The 20,695-nt window shown below is 37.4% G+C and overlaps 1 protein-coding gene across 1 annotated transcript in view; it reads right to left on the bottom strand.

Annotated features, from left to right (window-relative positions):
* Window positions 1–20,695, bottom strand: part of ANGPT1 (angiopoietin 1) — a 160,365-nt gene that overhangs the window by 85,805 nt on the left and 53,865 nt on the right. The window contains exon 2 of the mRNA XM_065054253.1: window positions 2,830–2,985. Coding sequence (XP_064910325.1) covers window positions 2,830–2,985 — 156 coding nt within the window. The remainder of the gene's footprint in view (window positions 1–2,829; window positions 2,986–20,695) is intronic.

The raw sequence follows: 20,695 nt of genomic DNA on the forward strand, positions 1-20,695 counted from the left end.
TAATGGAAAGTGGCTTAGTGATGACTTCTGCCAGCTCCCTCAGCACCCTTGGGTGTATCCCATCTGGCCCCATAGACTTGTGGGTGTCCAAGTGCTGTAGTAGGTCACTAACCATTTCCCCTTGGATTATCAGGGCTTTATTCTGCTCCCCATCCCTGTCTTCTGGCTCGGGTCTGGGTGACTGGAGCACACCTGTTCTGACTGTTAAAGACTGAGGCAAAGAAGGCATTTAGTACCTCAGCATTTCCCTCATCTTCTGTTACTATGTTTCCCCCCGCATCCATCAGGGGATGAAGATTTTCCTTAGTCCTCCTTTTGTTGCTGATGCATTTATAGAAACATTTCTTGTTGCCTTTTACAGCAGTAGCTAGCTAGGCTCAGCTCTAGTTGGGCTTTGGCCCTTCTAATTTTCTCCCTGCATAACCTCACAGAATTCTTGTATTCCTCTTGAGTACCCTGCCCCTCCTTCCAAAGGTAATAAATTCTCTTTTTATTCCTCAGTTCCAGCCATAGCTCTCTATTCAGCCAGGCCGACCTTCTTCCCCACCTGCTTGCCTTCTGGTACATGGGGACAGCCTGTTCCTGCGCCTCTAAGATGACCTTCTTGAAGAGAGACCAGCCTTCCTGGACTCCTTTTCCTTTAGGACTGCCTCCCAAGTGACTCTGCCAACCAGCCTCCTAAATATATTAAAGTCTGCCCTTTGAAAGTCCGAAATAGCAGTTCTGCTGACCATCCTTCTAACCTTTTCAGGAATAGAAATGCTTTATTTTTGTTTGAAATGGTTGATGTTCACAGAGCAACTTGAGGTGTCCTTTTTTAAGAGTACAGAAGTTGAGAATATTGTATAATGCATTGTAAGTATGCAGCCATTATGTTGTTCAAGATGGAAATATTTGGAAGAGTCAGGAAGCATCACCACAGTTTCAGAGGGACTTGGCAGAAAATGAAGGTTACAAAGATTGGCAAGCGGTAAAAAGACAGGAAAGCACAAACAGATTTACAAAGAGGATACATCTGTGAGCCAACCTACAAAATATCAGTAGTGCTTCAGGTAGAAAAGGAAGGCTAAAGGGAATCTATGGGATTTTAGATAGATCAAGGATTGGGAAGGGTCAGTAAGAACTTAAGGAGACGGAGGCTCTATATTCAGTCCTTCAGACTCCTCTGTACTCTTGGTATGAGGACTTCTTATTTCAGGCATGAGATCCCGACTTGCTTTTCTCCTCCTTGTATCCTACAGTCACATCTCTGCCATGCAACTGGCTACCTCCATGACTACCAAGGGCAGCCTCTTTTAACTTTCTTGAGCCACCTGCACCATTCTTTTCTGATTGATGGTAGAGCCAGGGACTTTTTCATACTTCTGAAAGAGGGGAGGTGAGAGATGCCATCACTGAGCTGAAAGTCGGAGCAAGTACTGCAATAAGGAAGAACCACGATCATTGATATCTTGAACATCCCTTAAATTCTGCAGCAATAGGTGTAGAAGGAGGAAGTCATTCACTCCTTCATGCAGTTGCCAATGATGCCTCTACCTTGAAGTGGTTCCTCAAAGGAAAAGTGAGACAGAGGGAATTCACATTTTGTCCCTTACCTGCTTAAAGGAGGAAAACATTAATGAGTACTTAACATTTACACCTATGTAGGTCTTTTGGGATAAAAGGAGAGTTCCTACACCTGCTTTCTCTTTACTGAACTGAAGATACTCCAGTCCACAGGTCTTCATCTTCAATGTTTCCATTTAGATATTCTGTTAATACTGAATTAAAGATTTTCCCTAACGTTTTCATAAGTCAATATACTATGTTTTAGAAACTGTGGTAATTTGAGATCACAACATTTATAAGTGAATGTTGATCTGTTAATAAAGATGTAGAAAAAATGGTGCAGGGAACCTGCAGTAGATCTGTCTTTCATAATTTCTGTTGTTTCTCTGTGTATTGTAATGTAAGTATGTAATAACTCAGTAAGGATATTGTAAATATAAGAACACTAGAACAGAAAATATGATCTTTCAAGAAGCACATATGTTTCTAGAACAAACCAAATAAATGCAATACTTTAATTCACCTGTTCTAAATGAATAGCAAATGCAGTGCAGCTGATATTATACCACATGCTATGAAGACCAAGAGGAAGTTGGTAAAAACTATAAATACAAATATTATAAAAATGACTGATAAAAGATGTCAAAAGAAGTCATATGTATCTTTGCAATTAGCCCAGTATGAAATTGTACTCTGTGTTATGACAGTGATACTTTTGTCACTTCAATCACAACAGTAATTTTAGTGCTAGGAATCATATTGAGATAGCTCTTTAAATTCATATGATGTTATACAATTTTACAGGAATAACAAATACACAGTGTTTCATGAAGAAGCTGATGCTTGTCCCTCTCTTCACAGTTTAAAAGCTGAAAACATGCACTACTTTTCAAAAAGCTGGAAACATCTTGCAGAAAATAAACAAACTTCCTTGTAATGGTAAAGAAGCAAACAACAGAGATCAAAGACTGTTTTAGCCTGAAACTCATTATTTAGCTTGACATATGTATCATTCACAGTTGGTAGCTCGGCTTTTTATTTGAAGTCAAATGCTTATTTAGTTTCCTGGATAGTCCTGCCCGCCTTACATGCACAGAGCTAAACATACTAACCAATCGAAATCAAAAGAAAGACACATAGCAAGGTTCAGTCATCACCACTGTGTATGTTTCTTGGAGCCCTGTGTTGAAATGTTTTGTGTGGTGGTCCATTAGAAAAGGAAGAGGATGGGAAAAGGTCCCTGCAACAAACAGCTTTTAGAAAACTACTCTGGGAACATACCTGGGTTTCAACATCCGTGAGTTTTCTCGTCTGCTCTGCTGTCTGGCTGAGGAGACTGGTCCCTATCTCGAGCATGGTGGCGGTGTGGTTCTGCACAGCATTCTGCTGCAGCTGCACCATCTCAGATTTCATGTTTTCCACAATGTAGTTCTCAAGCTGTGAAAGAGAAAAGGTTTTAGCTGTGGTATTTTTACCTGTTTAGGCATTCTGGTGACATGAGGGTGCATAGCTGGCATTCTTGCCAAAAGGGGAAATTTCAGTGTTTTCAGGGGGAGCCCAAGTCTCAGCTGACCCTGTGACTGTTGGAAAAGGGACCTGACTGTCTGGGTAACCCCTTGCAGTCACACAGTCCCAATGTTTTTCCAAGAATCATGACCTGCTGTCATGAGCTGGAGCAGGCCTTGCCTGCTTCCATCTGTGTCAAGGTTACAGTGAGCATTTGCGGTAGAGATGTCATGACAGCTCCAAAAGGAACCCCTAAAAGAAAAAGGTTCACCACAGGGAAATGCCCTGCCCACTTGTACATCATAACTTACATGGGAGTCCTACCAGGAAGAGATCCTACCATATCCTACCTCCCCTGGATTTTTCCTTTCTCACAGTCATTCAGTAATATGATTTTTTTTGCTGTGTTAGATCCCCCCACAGAGTTTCACAAACTCAGCAATTAACGCATTTTAGTTTAGCTGTGACTGAAAAATTGTACATTAAAGGAAGGGAGACACTGTCGTGGCAATAAAAGAAGGAAGCTGTTGATCAAAAAGCATAGAAAGCTGTTTTGCTCCTTTGCTTTTGTTTTGACGTTGTTTGGCTTACATTTGCAGCCTGTTGAACAGAATCTGAATTAGGACCCTCTGTATCAACTGAGCACCCCAGAGAGAAGGTCACTTATTGTTTCAGTTGGTTTTAGTTAACACAGGCAGGGTCATTCCCTTTTAGCTACCTGGATCCTCGCCCAAACCATAAACCCAGGGCTAGTCTGCAACATGATGGGATTGTTGCTTACTTATACAAGCATTGTTCTGGCATCTTGCTTGACATGCTCCATTAAGTATTAACATAAAGAAAGGTGGCCTAGAACGTTGTTCTCAATACCTTTCACTGAAATCAGCTGCCCTCCAGCTGATTTGCACCCAGTGAAGATTTGGTACTTGATTTCATTTTGTGACTGATTTTATGGTTAGCTGATTCCAGACTTAGCAACTACTGTTTTACCTAATAATTTTAATCACATTGGACCTGCTTTCGCATCAGTAAGCATGTTTCATTGTGAAAGGTAAGTTGCACAACTGAAGTGTAAGAACCAGATGGAGCCGATCTGAAGACTAAAGAAAGGAGCAGGAGTCAGATATGCAGTGTAATTAATAAGAAGAGCTGCTTTCATCTTATCTATAATAATTCCTGTGCTTAGGGGTAACTACTGCTACATGTTCTAATGAGCCATATCAGCTGAACTTACAAAAGATTTATTACAAATTTGATCATTTATGTGCACCTCCTACTAGTGTTAAAAATAGTTTTACAGAGAAAGAGCACTGCCACAAAGTAAAATATTTTCTGCATAAGACAGTTGTTCATGGTTTGTTTGTTTGTTCTCCACCTTGGAGAAGCACTTAATACCCAGATGATCAAAAAACAAAGTGGATGTCCTACAGTTTCAGACAACAGAAACATTTGCTTGAATTGCCAGGTAACTACTCTGGACTAGAAACCTGCAGGGTGTTTTAAGTGGTATGGAAAATTTATTGCTGAATACTCTGATAAGTATTAAAAAGGAATTAAACAGGCAAGGAAAATTGTATATGGCAAAACAACGTCTGCAGCGGATGTCACCATTTTCAACTCCCAGTGTAAATTTACTTTATTTCAGTTTATTAATGAGATATATGTTATAGGTATTAAGCTAGTTCATGGGAGATTTTACAGATCTACCACATTTCTACACAACACTTTTATGTTCAGAAGTACTATGCCTGTATATCTCTTTCACACCAGATAATGTATTTTTAGCCAGTCTTTGCTCCTTGTTATTATATATATATGTGTATATATAAAAATATATATAGATATGGGGTTTTTTTACTATCCCTTGGTTGAAAATAATCCCTTTGAAAGAGCCCCACAAACTGCATGGTTGTGCTTCTCCAAATTATGGTCCAGATCCTGTAACACCTGAACAAGAAGTTCAAATTTCTCCCACAGATTTCACCTCCAAAAGAAACACAGAGCTCTCAAGTACAATGGTATAGCCCATAATGAGGTTACCAAAACATACATTTCCTCATATCCAGTGCTTTTTTTTGTTTCCAGATAGGACCAGAGCATGTCTGTGGGTGTGACTGTACAGTGCTTGATTTGTTAGTCTGCAGTTTTCTGAAACTGCCTTGCTGTGCATGGGCCACGTGGTACATGGAGTGAAAGTCTTATAAGGAGTGGTTGAGAGAACTGGGGCTGTTTAGCTTGGAGAAAAGGAGGCTGAGGGGAGACCTTATCACTGTCTACAACTACCTGAAAGGAGGTTGTAGCATGGAGGGGGTTGTTCTCTTCTCTCAAGTAGCAAGTGATAAGATGAGAGAAAATGGCCTCAAATTGCACCAGAGGAGGTTTAGATTGGATATCAGGAAAAAAATTCTTCACTGAAAGGATTGTCAGGCATTGGAACAGGCTGCCCAGGGAAGTGATGGAGTCACCATCCCTGGAGGTGTTGAAAAGGCATTGAAATGAAGTTCTTAGGGACATGGTTTAGTACTAGAATTAGGTTATGGATGTACTGGATGATCCTAAGGCTGTGTTCCAACTGAAATGATTCTATGATTCTACAATTCTATGTATGTAATGGATGCCTGGGAAAATCCATGCAAAAATATAGTGGCTGTACTTATTACGCATCAGAAAGTAGATGTTTTCACACATCAGTAAAAAGAAACACAGATAAGGATCTAAATATAAAAAGATGAAAAGACATTTCTATTACTAAGTAAATATTTTGCCTGTTATTTTACTTACATTACAGAAAGGACAGTGTTTGAAAGAATTAACTGCATCTGCATGGTGCTACAGCAGGTTTTGACTAGCAAGAACACAGGCATAGACTGAAGCATATTGGATAACTTGTACATTTAATTATTGTAGTCTAACACACTCCTCTTGGTATTCACTCTTGGGGAATTGCCCTTAGTTACTCACCCCTAAAACAACCTCTGGTTGAATCTGAGACTGACTCATTATAACAACAAAGCTGTTTTTCCTGTTTCAGAATTACTCATTAAATCCTTTTGTAAATATTTGGTATTCGGTACACTGACACAATAGTTTCTGTGAACACATCTCAGGAATATCAGAAGCTATTCACTTGGGCAAAGGAGTGTTGACCAAGGACTAAAATAATGTGTAGGACCTGTAGCATTAATTACCTTTCTTTCCTTCACCCACTTATTTTTTACTTTGCTCACAAGACTTATTGGTTCCAATAATGGCCCTGCTAAAATCTATGGCAAAATTCCCATTGACTTTAATAGGCCAAGATTTCACCTATTATTTTTATTGCAGGAAACCAACATTTACCAGGTTCATTATGGACAAGAACTGAGTTTCATCTGAAGCCTTCCCTTCTTTGGAGGCTTTGTACTAAGTGTAGTGAACCTTAGACTCTGCTTTCTTTGTGGTTAGCTAAGAGGAATAGCACCTATGTGGCAAAAGGATCCTTGCAGGGTGGCCTCACAGAAAATGTTGCATGCAGGCACCTATTCACAGAAGTAAATTCAAGAACATTTAGGGGTTTAAGTCATTTTTTAGAACCCCTTCATGCTATAATTAAGTTAAACTCCATTTGTCCAGACACTGCATTAAATAGTAAACACATAAAGCATGATGAAACGCACTTCTCAGGTGAATCTACTTTTTACATTTGGATTTTTAAATCCTTGTATTACTGTTTCTTCCTATTTCAGTTACTTTTTGTAGAAAAAGTGAAACAGAATTATTTTCTGCGTTCTTTTCACCCCATCCCATCCCTTCTACTATATGAGCTTCTTTAGTTCATTGATGATCCTGTTCTTTATTCAGCTGCATCTGCTTTTGATAAGATTCCTTACATTGCACAGGAGTTTTCAGCAATGCAGAATTATTGGTGGGATGAATAACAACATTATAATATTCTCTGAAATAAATCTGTCAGAAGATTCAGTATTATTCTTCAATAAACATTCCAGGTAATTATGCATTAAAACTACCTAGCTTTTTCTGGACCATATTTATTGAATAATCTTCATAAAAGCCACCCAAACACTAATAGAACTATTAAAATGGAAACTGTAACTTAGGGCTTAAGTAAATGATAATGGTTTGTGGCAGATGGCTTATAAATTACACAAGAGCCTTTACTTTGATCAAGTAATGTTGGTCCCATGTAGTTATATGGTAAGGACTGCTATGATATCCAGACAACATCAGGTTTTCATACACTGCCTTAGAACAAGAATGCAAGTTGAAGTAACAATAGTCTGCTTCCCTCTACTACCATTAAACACATAAAGCACATAATTTGGAATAACAGAAAGTAACATACCATTGATATTTGGTAAGAACTGTTTTGTCTTGTCTTACTTTGCATACTGAAAAATGTACTAGTACTACTCCATCACAACAACCAATGAAAGCTCTCCTCTTCTTTCTTTGCTTTTCTGTCTCAGGGAGGGTCACACCTCCCTACACTGACAAACTGCCTTGGGGAGTGACATGTAAAATTGACATTTGATGTAATAAATGTGTGACCAGCCTTAGTCAGAATAAGCTGGAAGAAGTTGAAATATATCGAATAACACAGAATTTCTGTGACTTTTTCAGAAGGCAAAGGGGTTAGGAAAGCGTTTATCACAAAAAAAAAGGCAATTTTCTTTGTGTATTGAAAAGGCCAACATTACATGCATTTAAAAAAACAAAAAACAAGCAAAAAACGAACAAAAAAACAACAAACAAACAACAACAAAAACAAAAACAAACAAAAAAAATATTTAAAAAACTATTTGCAAATGACAAAAGATTCATAAACCAACAAATTTATGATGATGCAACCTTCTCACATCACAGATTCTAGGACTAGAGACCAACCAGAATACAACCTTCCATTACTTCTGACCATACGTGATCAGTAGGAATAAGAGAAAATGAACATGGATGGTACATAAAGGCAAATGTTAACACACTAATCTGCATCTTATTTGGAACAACCTTACCATATGTGCTTTAAGCATGTTAAGGAAAGTGTACATCAGCCAGGAAAAAATTGTAGATATACCATCAAGTGGAAAATGAAGGTGACTACTTTTTGAATCTAATGTCAATTAGGCTTACTAGGACAGCAATATAGATTGCACCCAAGGACACAAGTGATCTATCTGAGGAAGAAGCTTCCTCAGATCTTGGCTAACTGATTACATTAAGATGAAACCGGATGTGTCAGCAGCCAAATCCTGTTCGATTCAGCTGCAGCTGACTGATACTGAGATTTCTAATCCAGGTGACTTCCAATGTACTAATGACACTTGACACCATGGTGGTTGAGCTTGGTTTTATAACAACCTTCAGTCAAACAGAAGTTTGCTATGAATACAGAGGAATCTTTTAGCGAGTTAAAAAAAAAAAAAAAAGAAAAGCAAACACTAAAAAACTAAAACAAAAACTAAAAACTAAAAGCAAACAAGTTTTCCTCTTCAGATAAACCAAAAGATGACCAGACATGTTTTTGTCAGTGGAAACTTGGGATAATAGATTGAAGAGGTTATTCCAAAACACACGAAGTAATCTTCCTGCTGCATCTAGCATAATAAAGTGTCTGCAGGAGTTTTGTCTCCAGTTCTGAATGTTACAATTCAAGAAAGATGTACATTATTTTGGGAGAGTGTACACAAGACAAAGAATGGTCATAAATCTAGAAAATTGAAAGACTTAGGAAAGTTTAGCTTAATAAGAAGGCTACCAAGAATTAACAAAATTAAACAAAAAACCCAACCAACAAACCAAACCCACATAATCTTACAAATAAAAGAAACCATTCTGCATAGAACAGCAAAAAGAGGAAACTCCCCAGAGTCACCCAGGATGTTTCTGAATGTATGAATACATTCTAGCAGGGACTCAATCTACAGAACTATCTGGGAAACTGTTGTGTCAACCAGCTCTACAACTGTATTGTACTCAAGTTACTTCTTTTAGGCTGCTTTGAAAACTACAGTCTCTGAAAATCCATCAATTTGTGGACACTCAGGTTTGTTTCGGTGGTAGTATGACATCTCATACCAAGTTATGTTATACAGTAAGGTACAAAAAATATAATAGGCAATAATACATAATGACAGTGAAGGAATATGCTGTATGGCATCCCACTGGAATCTTAGGAAACTGCAAGCAAAAGTATTTTATTAAGCTTTGTACTTTAATATTAACACAAATAGTCCTTGCTACACCAATCAATACAACATATGGGGAACACAGACTTTTTGTTTCAAGATATTAGAAGACTTCCCTAGCTAGCTTTACTCAGTAGCATAATATTGAATATACAGGTAATTTATGAGATCAAGAAGGTTGAGTTTCACTTCATGTAATATCTGACATATCAAAAACAGTGTATTGACTTAGGCCAAGTATTGATTGTACTGGGCTGATAGTTCAATCTCAGCTTTCTACTAAGGCATCTTCAAGAAACCTTTCCAGTTTATTTTCTAAGTTTTATATCACTCTAAAAGCTTGACCGCTTCTAGACTAAGACCCAAAAATCTGTATAAATGAAATGTATTCATCATCTCAAATGTAATTTATTACAGTTATTACAAAAGCACACAAAACAACTTATGAGTCAATTTCAGTTACTTTTGTATGAATACTAGATCTCAGCTTTTTAACCTTAAGGCTTATAAAATCAATAAGCAGCATAACTGAGAATTGTATCAAATGTGATTAACTGGTCCCACAAGGAAGCTACTTATAACAAGTAAATCAGAACAATATGTTCATACTTTCTACTGATTAGTAATATTTCTGGTTCAAAGAATTATCCAGTTTAATGTTAACCTTTACAAATTTTATTACAGTATCAACCATATTTTTCTTTCTTGATCTAACTTTCCAAACCACTTAATTCTATAAACTAAATTTATTTATGATTATACAGTTGACTGCAAGCATGAACCATCTCCAATATACACTGAAGAGGAAGGCATAATTGTAGAAGAGGTAACATCTGCAATCTTACCCTAAAAAAATTAGCATCTGGGGAGATTTTTTTTTTTTTAAGTGTGGAGCTAATTAATTTTCTTTGGCAAAGATAGTTTTGGTGAGGAGTACTTTTCAGAATGGCTATTTTGTAACAAGTTCTATATAGAAAAACATTTAGACATTTAATGGCTCATTCCTGAAGATAGATATATGACTTATAGTCAAAATTATTTTCACTGAAATATCTCCTTACTATATTATACATGGTTCTTGAAAAATGTAGTCTTAAACTGTATAAATAGTTCTGGTTGCTATAGTGCACTGCCAGCTTACCGCTAAACTTTCAGTGAACCTGGGAAATTGTAGTATAGTTTGGAATCTATAACTTTTTATTCATATTATAGGAGGTAGTATAATGTTTTAACATTATATTACTCAATCTGTTTTTGTTTCTGCTTGGTTTCTTACACTCATCACTCTGACATATGAGCGTATTGTTGGTATTCTGTCTATGAAAACATTTTTCCGCTAAAGGTTGTGAAATTAAGACTCAATCGCATTACATTCTAGTCTTTGCACAAGTTTCTTCTTTCCATAGTGCCATATATAAATAGCACAGGAAGAAAATCTCCCTATTCATGGCCATGAGTTCTGTCTTCAGCTCCTAGTTTCTCTGTCTTAGGTCTTGCCTTGTGAAGAAATCACAAATCCTTTTTATTGCCATTTGTCTGTCTTTACCCGTAGGTTGTAACTTCATTAGAGGTTACCCTTGTGCCTTTCATCAGCACCTGATACAAAGTCTCAAAGTCAGCTGAAGACCCAGGACATTATATTATGATGATGACTGCCAGGCATCCATAGTCTTAATTTGGGATGGTTTTATACAGAATAAATGGGAAATTTAAATGCACTGAAAGCACTAAAAGTACTGCAATTTCAATACAGATGGGGCTACAGGAATGCAAGGGGAGCCCCTGGGCCATCAAATACCTTCCTCACTGTTCCAGGTAAATATTATTTTTACCTTTAACCCAGAGAAATTCACAAAACATCCAGTCCCATCAGTTCTAAAACACCCAGTGTAACTCATGATCAGTGCACAATGCATTCATATCCTTTGTGTGTGTGCTCCTATCATCGATAACCTAGTGGGGAGAAAAACTGAAAGTGTTCTTGTATCATTTGATAGGTGACAGGGAATACTTTAAGCTTCCTGAATTTCAGTTTTACCAGAAAACCAAATCTTATTGTGTGCTCCCTGTTTGCAATGCCTATGATGTTTCACAAGTACCTGGTAAGGACTGAACCACGGCAGGGTTTTGCCTTTTCCAAAAAGAGAAGTGTGGGGCCACTGATCCTGGTGGCCATGGTTAGTGTTCATGTAGCTAACTTTATCTCAAAACACAGGGAAAAATCAAAGCAGAGCATATCTGCAGTGATAGCATGGGTCATGGGCTGTTTGATGGTAAAGCATCCTGTTACCAAACCAGCTTCTCGGCGAAGCCTTTAACAAACTAGAGCACCTGAGTAACCAAGGCACTTGTAAACAGATGAGATCCTTCAACTCAGCATGTCTTATTTAGTGAAAAAAATCACAGAATGACAGAATGTTAGGGATTGGAAGGGACCTCGAAAGATCATCTAGTCCAATCCCCCTGCCGGAGCAGGAACACCCAGATGAGGTTACACAGGAATGTGTCCAGGCGGGTTTTGAATGTCTGCAGAGAAGGAGACTCCACAACCCCCCTGGGCAGCCTGTCCCAGTGTTCTGTTACCCTCACTGAGAAGAAGTTTCTTCTCATAGTTTAATGGAACCTCTTGTGTTCCAGTTTGTACCAATTGTCCCTTGTCCTATCATTGGTTGTCACTGAGAAGAGCCTGTCTCCATCCTTGTGACACTCACCCTTTAAGTATTTATAAACATTAATGAGGTCACCCCTCGGTCTCCTCCAAGCTAAAGAGACCCAGCTTCCTCAGCCTTTCCTCATAAGGGAGATGCTCCATTTCTATTTAAGAGAGTTCTATCTACACTACACAGAATGAGAATATTTTAACAAGAGGCCTGTTCTTTTCTCCTTCTTTCCTTTGGCTAATAATGGCAAATATTATTTTATTTTGTTTGTCTGGTGTTCCGCATTTGGCTGCAACACCTTGATTCCACTTTATATTGAAGACTGATGTTCTTGTTCATTGATACCTAATACAGCAAAGAATAAAGCCTCTGTGTGCTGTAAAATCAATTTCTCTGAGAAACCCGAGGAGGTGAGGGCCTGAAATCTGCTGAACTACTTCAGACTAACAGCAATTAATATCTAGACAAGAGTTTATATGTTCTCACACAGACTAATGTGCATAGATTTACATGTGTATATACATAACAACTTCCTTTAAATTATAGGTTATAAATATAGGCAGCAATATTCATTTGTGTCCTATAAAGTTTGGCTATATTTATGGTTCTTAACTTTTATTATAATAATCTGGGCACAAGAGGTTTAATGACAGATATTCTGGATACATGAAAATGTTTACCCTAATTTTACTACAGACATTAAAAATTATATTGATACATCTCTGCTGGAATAATTTTATAATTTGAAGGCACAAATAAATGGAATTTCCAGAAATATTTGTAGTGGTAAAACAAGAACTTCCATTTCCCACAGCACCATAAAAAAGTTAACTACTAGTACAAATTCTAACACCTTTTCTTTCCGTTCTTGAAATTCTATATATACCCATTAATCTCTAAGTACCTCCAGACATACCTGTAATACTCAGCATTATAACGAACATGTAACTCTGCATACTGGGGAGATGGTCCTGCCAAAATATGTGCAGCCTCAGAAAATTTGATTTCTCCCTGTGCTGATGGAACTGATTGCTTGAACACACATCAAACAGTGAATTAAAATACTTAAATAAAATATTTGACAAATACTCCCAATAATTATTAAAATGAGAAACATGCATGAAAATCTCACATTGAAACTGTCACATGTTCCGTATACATGTACGTATATTTACACATTAATGTGTATATATACATAGAATAAGGATAAATTCATTCCACTAAAGAGATTATAAAAACCCTGTTTTAGAAGCAGCAGTAGAAAGATTTGGAGTTCACTAAACCATATAATTAAACGTTAGGTGCTCAAATTAACTTGCAGAAAAGACTATGAAATTTAATGAGACAAAAGTGCCTTGGTTTGTCTGAAATGGCAGAATTCAAGATATATATCCTTTTATGGCTTTAATAACTGTATAGAAAGATAAGATCTTTTTTTCAGGAAATATGAGAGCACCCAAAACATACGAAGACAATTCTGGTCCCTCTTTTCATTAAATTCCTCTGGGGATTTTGAAAGGCGGCAATTACAGGTTTCCTTTAAGTAAATGTGTGCTAATACAATCTCCTTCATCCCCAGTTGTTGGAGTGAGATTAGAATATGATTGTAGGGATCAATTCCTTGCCATGGTTTACTTCTTGAATGCTACAGCCTCTGAGTGACAGATGTAAAACTCCAGGTTTCTCTAGAGAGCTCATGTACAGGCTGTCAGTATTAACATTTCCAAATGCTGCTAAAGAAATAACTGTACTGGAGTTGAGGTGATAAGGAATAGAATCAGGCTGTTGTCTACTTAGCACTGAGCACAAACCCAGTAATAATGACAAGAAAATCGGGTTGAAAATCTCTTCTTTTACTCTAATTCCATAAAACAAAAACTGGTCCAAACATGTTTAAATTTAGGGAAAATCTGAAAATATAAATCTTTTGAAGATATTCCTGCACCTAAGTCACTGTAAAAAAGAGATAACTGAAAATAAAGCCTAAAGCCAGCTTTTTTTCTTTTTCTCAGAACCTGGCAAGAATATTCCCTCTTGCTTCTGTTTATCACAACCACAGTGAGGCATTCCTTTGTAAGTAATGAAATAATGAACTAAATTGGGAAGCTTTCAGCCTTCAATTTTGTGTCTGCTACTTCACTGTCAGTAGTTTCTCCTTCTCTGGCTAATGCACAGTTCCTATTGCTGTTTTTAACAAAAACAGGACAAATAAATTTATACATGAACAACAATTATGTAAGTCTATAAGCACACATGCAGAACAAAAGAGGCAGCAAAGGCTGGACAGAGGAAGAGTGGCATATGGTAAAAATGGATTGCTAAACAAAGAGATGGGCAGCTTGCATGCAGCGATTTGAAAATTTATCTAGTTTTGCAAGCAAAACCAGAAGCCACCAGACATGTTTTTGCAAATATTATGCTTAATAACCAAGTTAATACCAATGAGACATGAATGCTTTAAGATTCTTGCATGCTCGATACGAAGAATTATACTAAAAACTAAGTGAAATGGTTTTAATTATATTTTTAGTAGTAAGAAACTGTAGGATGTATCCTTTGTACAATCTAAATATTAATTTCTTCCCAGTGATCCCAGGAGTACTGGCACCATGACTCCTCCCGCGTTCCCAGTGAGGCGGCAGGAGCTGTTAGACAAACTCTCACACTAATTAAGTTGCTACTTTTGTTTGCAAATTTCCATACAGTGACTCTGGGCCTGAAGAGATAATGATCACAGTCATTTCCGATTTGTAATCCAGGAACATGTACTGGCCCTTGCCCTGATGGAGCTTCACAGTTCACAAATATAAAGTGACAGCCCTTTTGGCATGATTAATGTGGTGAAAACATTGAGCAATGAGTCAAATATGAGACACACCAGTTATTTCAAGTCAGTCTTTCACTCAGATCTTATATGAATTCTTAGATTTTCTCGCTGGGTTTGCTTTCTCTATCTTCCTCTACCATACTTTTAATTTTATAAAAAATTCCAAGTAGGTCACGTACAACAAAAAGACTGATGTTTTCCTGCCAAGTGAAATTGCATTCAGAAGTGTGGTTTGGTAGTAACTCAGAAGCATTTATAATGTAATCAAAAATGCATTGAATAAACCAACATATCAGAATAACAGGACTATTAAATAAAAGGAAAATATCCCAGGCCTTTAAAACATGCTGTAATTCTTCAGAATCAGAGATGACCAGGGCTCAAAGTCAAATACAGATATTCCTAAACTTTCAAGTATTCAGATTCAGGATTTTAGTTCAATCTCATTTTCATAATGATAGCCATGTGGTACTATTCTTCTCCCTCAGGGGTAAGGAAAAATATCTGCTGTACTGACTTTGTAGTTGCTGTACATAAATGCCGACTTCCAGGTCATTAGTTTAACCACATGTGCAGAACATAAAGGAATTAGGATATCATTTCTCATGGCTGCAACTATTCAGTCAAAAGAAGAATTGACATCAATAATGCTCATATCTATCACACTTTGTACCATAATAGTAGAGAATAAAGTGTTCATGAATCTTAAGAAAGTTTGGCAGAGGTTTCACTGAGATGTAGGTTGCAATCAGGTTAATAGTTATACATTTTGCCCATTAGCTGGCAATAACATTCATGCCCTGTAGTCAGAACATTATAGCATGGCAATTACTTCAGTACTGAAAACAGACGAAAAATCTTGTCAGGCACTAAAGGAATGCTGTGACTGTGACTCTAATCGTGCTCAGATCTGTTGTCCCAGGGGACCCAAGGAAACTGTATCAGTTACTGCAAAACACCTCTGAATCCCACACCCACTGCAAACCCCTGTGGCCAGAGCACAGGAAATCTGAACATAACCCATGCAAAAGTCAGGAATAAATGTTCCAGCATAGGTGTTCTCTTTCTCAGGACACAGGTTTTCCATCCCTGTTAATGATGCTGATGAAAACAACGTTAACTCTATGGTGTGCCTGAAGGTCTGATGAGGGTGGTAGGGACACCAGAGCAATAGAGCCAACTAGAGCCACAGAGACATGTGGGGTAACAGGCCCTGATTCACCACTGCATCCCTGTCTTGTCTGGATGCAATTCTTTCCATGCAAATAATGCTGTGGTTTCATTTCCATGAAGTCAAATAATGTGGGGTTAGGACACATACAGATTTATCTGTGAAAAAACCCCACATGTGATCCTCTGCTGGTATGACACAGGAAGGTTAGATACAGTCTGGAATCCTGACATATTAAAGTCAATGGAGGTTTTGCAGTCACCCTCCTCTTTTTGACTTTTAGCTGTAGAACAGGTAAAATTGTCTTCCCAAAGCCAACAGGAATGCTAGTATTTTATTATTAATTAACTGTCTGCAATTCTAATCTATTCTGAAACCAAATATTGGGTTTTTTCATCTTACTGTAAACATATTAACATGCTGTCCAATATTATGTTCAGTGAAAACTATGCTGTTAACATTAGTGCAAGCACACACATAGGGATTATTAACCATTATTACATTTGGACTAAACTGCTAGCTTGTAGACATGAAAAAAAAGCTAAAACACAAGTGCTTCTGTTCCAATGGAGATAAATTACCATGCTACCACAAATTCCCAGCAGGAAAAGGGAAGGGGAGATGTAAATTTCTGTACAATGTGTAGAATGTATAATGGATTTCTGTGTGATAGAAGTGGAAGTAGTGGCACTGTTCATTTTGTCGGTGGGATGACAAAGAAACGGGAAAACAAGACTTTGTTCCTTTCTTTGCAAGTGGACTGGAAGGCCATCACAAAGGTGTTTTCTTAAAGGAAGAATACAGGAAGGATTATGCAAAATGAGCAAAAGCTGCAGAGATCCAGTTGAGAACTGAACTTCCTGAAAGGTCAGGGTGTTGGGGGCTTTTTTGAAGCTTATCTTTTTTGTCTCTCTGCAGTTCCAGTAGCAGATCTTTCCCAGCTGGGCAGCAGCAATAGCTCTGCTTTCACGGCACCCCAAAGGAGTAGACATTCCAAGCAGAGCTGCAGTCCACTGCTGCCACATGAGAGAAGGTCATGGCATGAAAACGTTGTCTTCATCATCATCCACAATCCTGTGGCGTGCGGGACTAGATGCTCAGCTGGAACACTGCAATCGCTTGGCTGATCTGAATGACTTTTCCAGGTAGGACTTCTACTTGCCAAAGAAAACTAGATAACGAATCTCAAACGTACTGCAAAACTGTGCTCTGGTTGAAGTTTCCTATCCAAACCGACAGCTGAGTGTTTAGACTATGTGATTCTCTCTCTTCTCCTTCACGCTCTTGTAAACATCTGTATTAGTCTCTGTTACTTCCAGGTTCCCTTTTGTCTGGGATGGCTGCACAGCATTTCAGTGACATGCAGGCAAACCACCCTGCTTTCACAACTGAAGGCAGATTTTAGCAAGAAGTAGAAAGAAGTTCCTCTAGCTGCACTACAAAAATTCCCTATAGATTTCTTTCTGGGCAATACAAAAATGTAAGAAAAAAATAGTCTGCCTTTTTTCCCTTGTCCTAGCTCCCAGAAAATCAGTGCAGATCAGGGATGCATTCAGCCCTACCTGAATGCAATGCATTCGTAATCCTGCTTCTGTTTTTGTCAGGCAGAAGGGGTATGGACTCTAGATCACTGGCATTTGGAGCTGATTATTCTTGAGACAACTCAATACAAACGTTTAGTCTATTCCCTAATTTCCTAGTGGTGACAGTGTACTCGTGTATACAACAGTGGATTCTGTAATATGTAAGAAGTAGCCTCTGTTTCCATCCTGCCAGAAAATATTGTGTTCAACAGTTGAGTCTGTGAATTTATCAGGTAAAAAGGAAACTGGCACTTATAACTCATCTGCTGCTAAAATTAAGAGTGTGAGTCCCTGTTTAACAGCCACAACTCTAAACCACATTGAAATACAAGGAGCATCTAAAAAACAAGTGACATTTGAACTTACGGCTTCGTGGCTTCCATGAACTTTTCACAAGGCTGCTAGCTTGTCTGACAAGAAGTCTCTGACACACCTCTGAAACAATAAAATAAAACATGGCCTGTCCCAGTAATTTTCCTCTCTGTGGCATCTCTAATTTCCTTTTGTAAATATAAGGTAAATGCCGCATTTCTGAAGGTAAGCTCTGTGTGAACTGCCAAAATCACAAAGCTGCAATTAAATGTCATGTGTTGACTGAAAAAATGCTTCTTACCATTTGTTTCTTACACCAGTGCTGCTTTGTATTGGTTAGTAAACAAATATCCTCATAAACATGAATGGAACTCTTCTATGTATGACTCAAACATTTGCCCTCTTATTACCAAGATACTTTAGACAAAGAAGTAGTGACATTTGAAAGAATGAAGCAACCAGTCACAAATGTGAAGAATGGCTTAGTGGTGGATGTGTTTCATTGCTATGTTTAAGAAAGGTGGAGGGTCTTGGCACAGACCACACTGTACATCAGCTGAGCCAGCGCAAAGAGGAATTTTTGAATCCTTTATTGGAATGCATCTTCGTAATCCCCATCTTTTAACACATGGTTTGCAAAGCCAGAATAGTAAGAAGGTTTTTTAATATAAACTGGCTTTTCGAGTCCTGCAATGTTAATCAGATTGGTATTTAATTTTATTTCATTTATACTCAAAGCCTATTCTACTCTTGCATGAACTATAAAGCTTTTCTTGAGAAGAGATGAATGCTAAAAATGAAATATACGGTACATAATTAGGTCTGGTGGACTTAGTAGTTGGAGGGATACACTTCAGGAAATAATTCTGAATTCTCAAGGAAAGATGTAGATGGTAAAATAGTTTTATTCAATCTGCAATTCTTAGGATACTGTGAATAGCTGCCTTTCGGTGCATCAGCAAAATGATTGCTTAATAATAAATAGAGTGATTTTTAATTGCTGTAAATATCCTTCTGGAATAATTTTACACAAAATAAGATATAAACACATAAAAAATACATGGGTTTATTGTCTCTTACTTGGATGATTTATATTGATTTTAAACATTTACAGGTTATTTAATACAGTGTGGTTTCTGCACAGAAAATTGTGTGAGAGAAATAGATCCGAATTCAAAATGCAGGCTAGCCTTTCCACTAGAAATACTTTATCTCAATTAAAAAGAAAAGCACATGTAACAGAAGATCAGAATTGCTGAAAAAAAATGACAGCTATACATCACTATATTTATGTTAACTTCCAAAATCAGATTAAATTAGTTATTTCAACTGTCTCCCTAATTTTGCTTCAAACCGCATTTACGTCTCAAATTTAGTGAAACTTTGATACTGTTAAATGACCAGTTAGTTAGCTCATTAAATTAAATTTAAATTCATACAATTTTTCCAACATAAATAAATAATCCAAATATTTTCATCTGGACAAATCAAATGTGATGTTCGGTTAAGAGAACAGAACATTCTGTAAAAATTTAAGTCTACGCAGTGACTTGAAATATTTTTATAAAACAACGCCAGCTTAAAGTCAAGCTTGTATTTAACCCTGTTTTACCTTCCTTACACTCTTTCCAAGTAATACCAACAGTGATATGTAAATGAGTGCTAAGAGCAAGAAGGTCGTTTGTGACTATTTTTTTTTTTTATAGTTAATGACAGTGTTCAATTTCTACTCTCCTGAGTGTGCCCAAGAAGGGCCATAAATAAAGTCAAGATGACAATGTCAGTCTAGATGTAAGCTCAACACTTGCCATATCGTGTCAACTTGCAGACAAAGACACAAATTAATATAATTTATGATGATTGTTCCTTAAAAAAGAGGCAGGACTTCTCAGTTCCAACCATTGCATGCATGTATAGATTAATATTATCTAGTGATATATGTGTGTACTGGTATATTTGTACATAGCTGAAATTGTGAGCATCTGTTATTATACGGTCTCCTCCCATGGAAAGATCTCAGCACAGGATGAGGGCATATGAACTGAACTGAATCCAACAAATCATTTCATTAAAGCCTTCTGAAATCTCGTAAATGATAATGCCTTTGACTATTATTGACCTGAGCTCTGTTTTATGAGTGAGCTGTTGGTAATGGGATCTCCAGACCACTAATAATTTTCTAAGTCATGCAGTTAAATCATAGGCATCTTTCGTCTTTTTCCTTCTTAGGTAACTATATAAAAGGTCTAATCATGATCTCATTAAAGACAATGGCTCAAGCAGGGTTTTTGTCATTATTGTGTTGGTTTTTTGTTTGTTTGTTTTTTTTTCTGTTGGTAATTTCCCCTTTTACAAGGCAGTTAACAGATCTTTTTTGACTCTTGGAATCCACATCAATTACCTTTTCAAAGAGACCCTCAACTTACTTAAAATCAGCTCCTCAAAGATTTATATATATTTGAAAAATCTTAGAATCTGTTTAGAAAGAAGCCTTATTTTCGCTGAGTTTCCACTGCAGGGTTTTTATTGGACTTGTTTCTGCCACTGCAACTCAGTACTAACTTTGTTAGCTTCAGCCACAGAAATGTTGTATCACCATGGGTACACAGAATTAAGCACACTGGACACGGTACAGCAAAGGGCTGGACATTCAGCAAAGCCTGAGGCCAACACAGGCCTCATTGGAAACATGAAGTGTTTCCACAATCACTGGAACGGTTCAAAGGCGCACACACTTATGTACATAATCTAGGGAATGAGGAGCAGACTGTTGAGAACTTTGACGGATCCAACCTCTGGTCTTCATCCTACATGTCCATTTTGTTTCAAAATTGTCTTCAGTGTGTTTAATACTCCATAGCATTTCCCTCCTCACATCTTCATCTTTTTTTCCAGTTTCATTATTC

The sequence above is a fragment of the Columba livia genome, chromosome 2 (assembly GCF_036013475.1).
Source record: "Columba livia isolate bColLiv1 breed racing homer chromosome 2, bColLiv1.pat.W.v2, whole genome shotgun sequence".
Classification (NCBI taxonomy): domain Eukaryota; kingdom Metazoa; phylum Chordata; class Aves; order Columbiformes; family Columbidae; genus Columba; species Columba livia.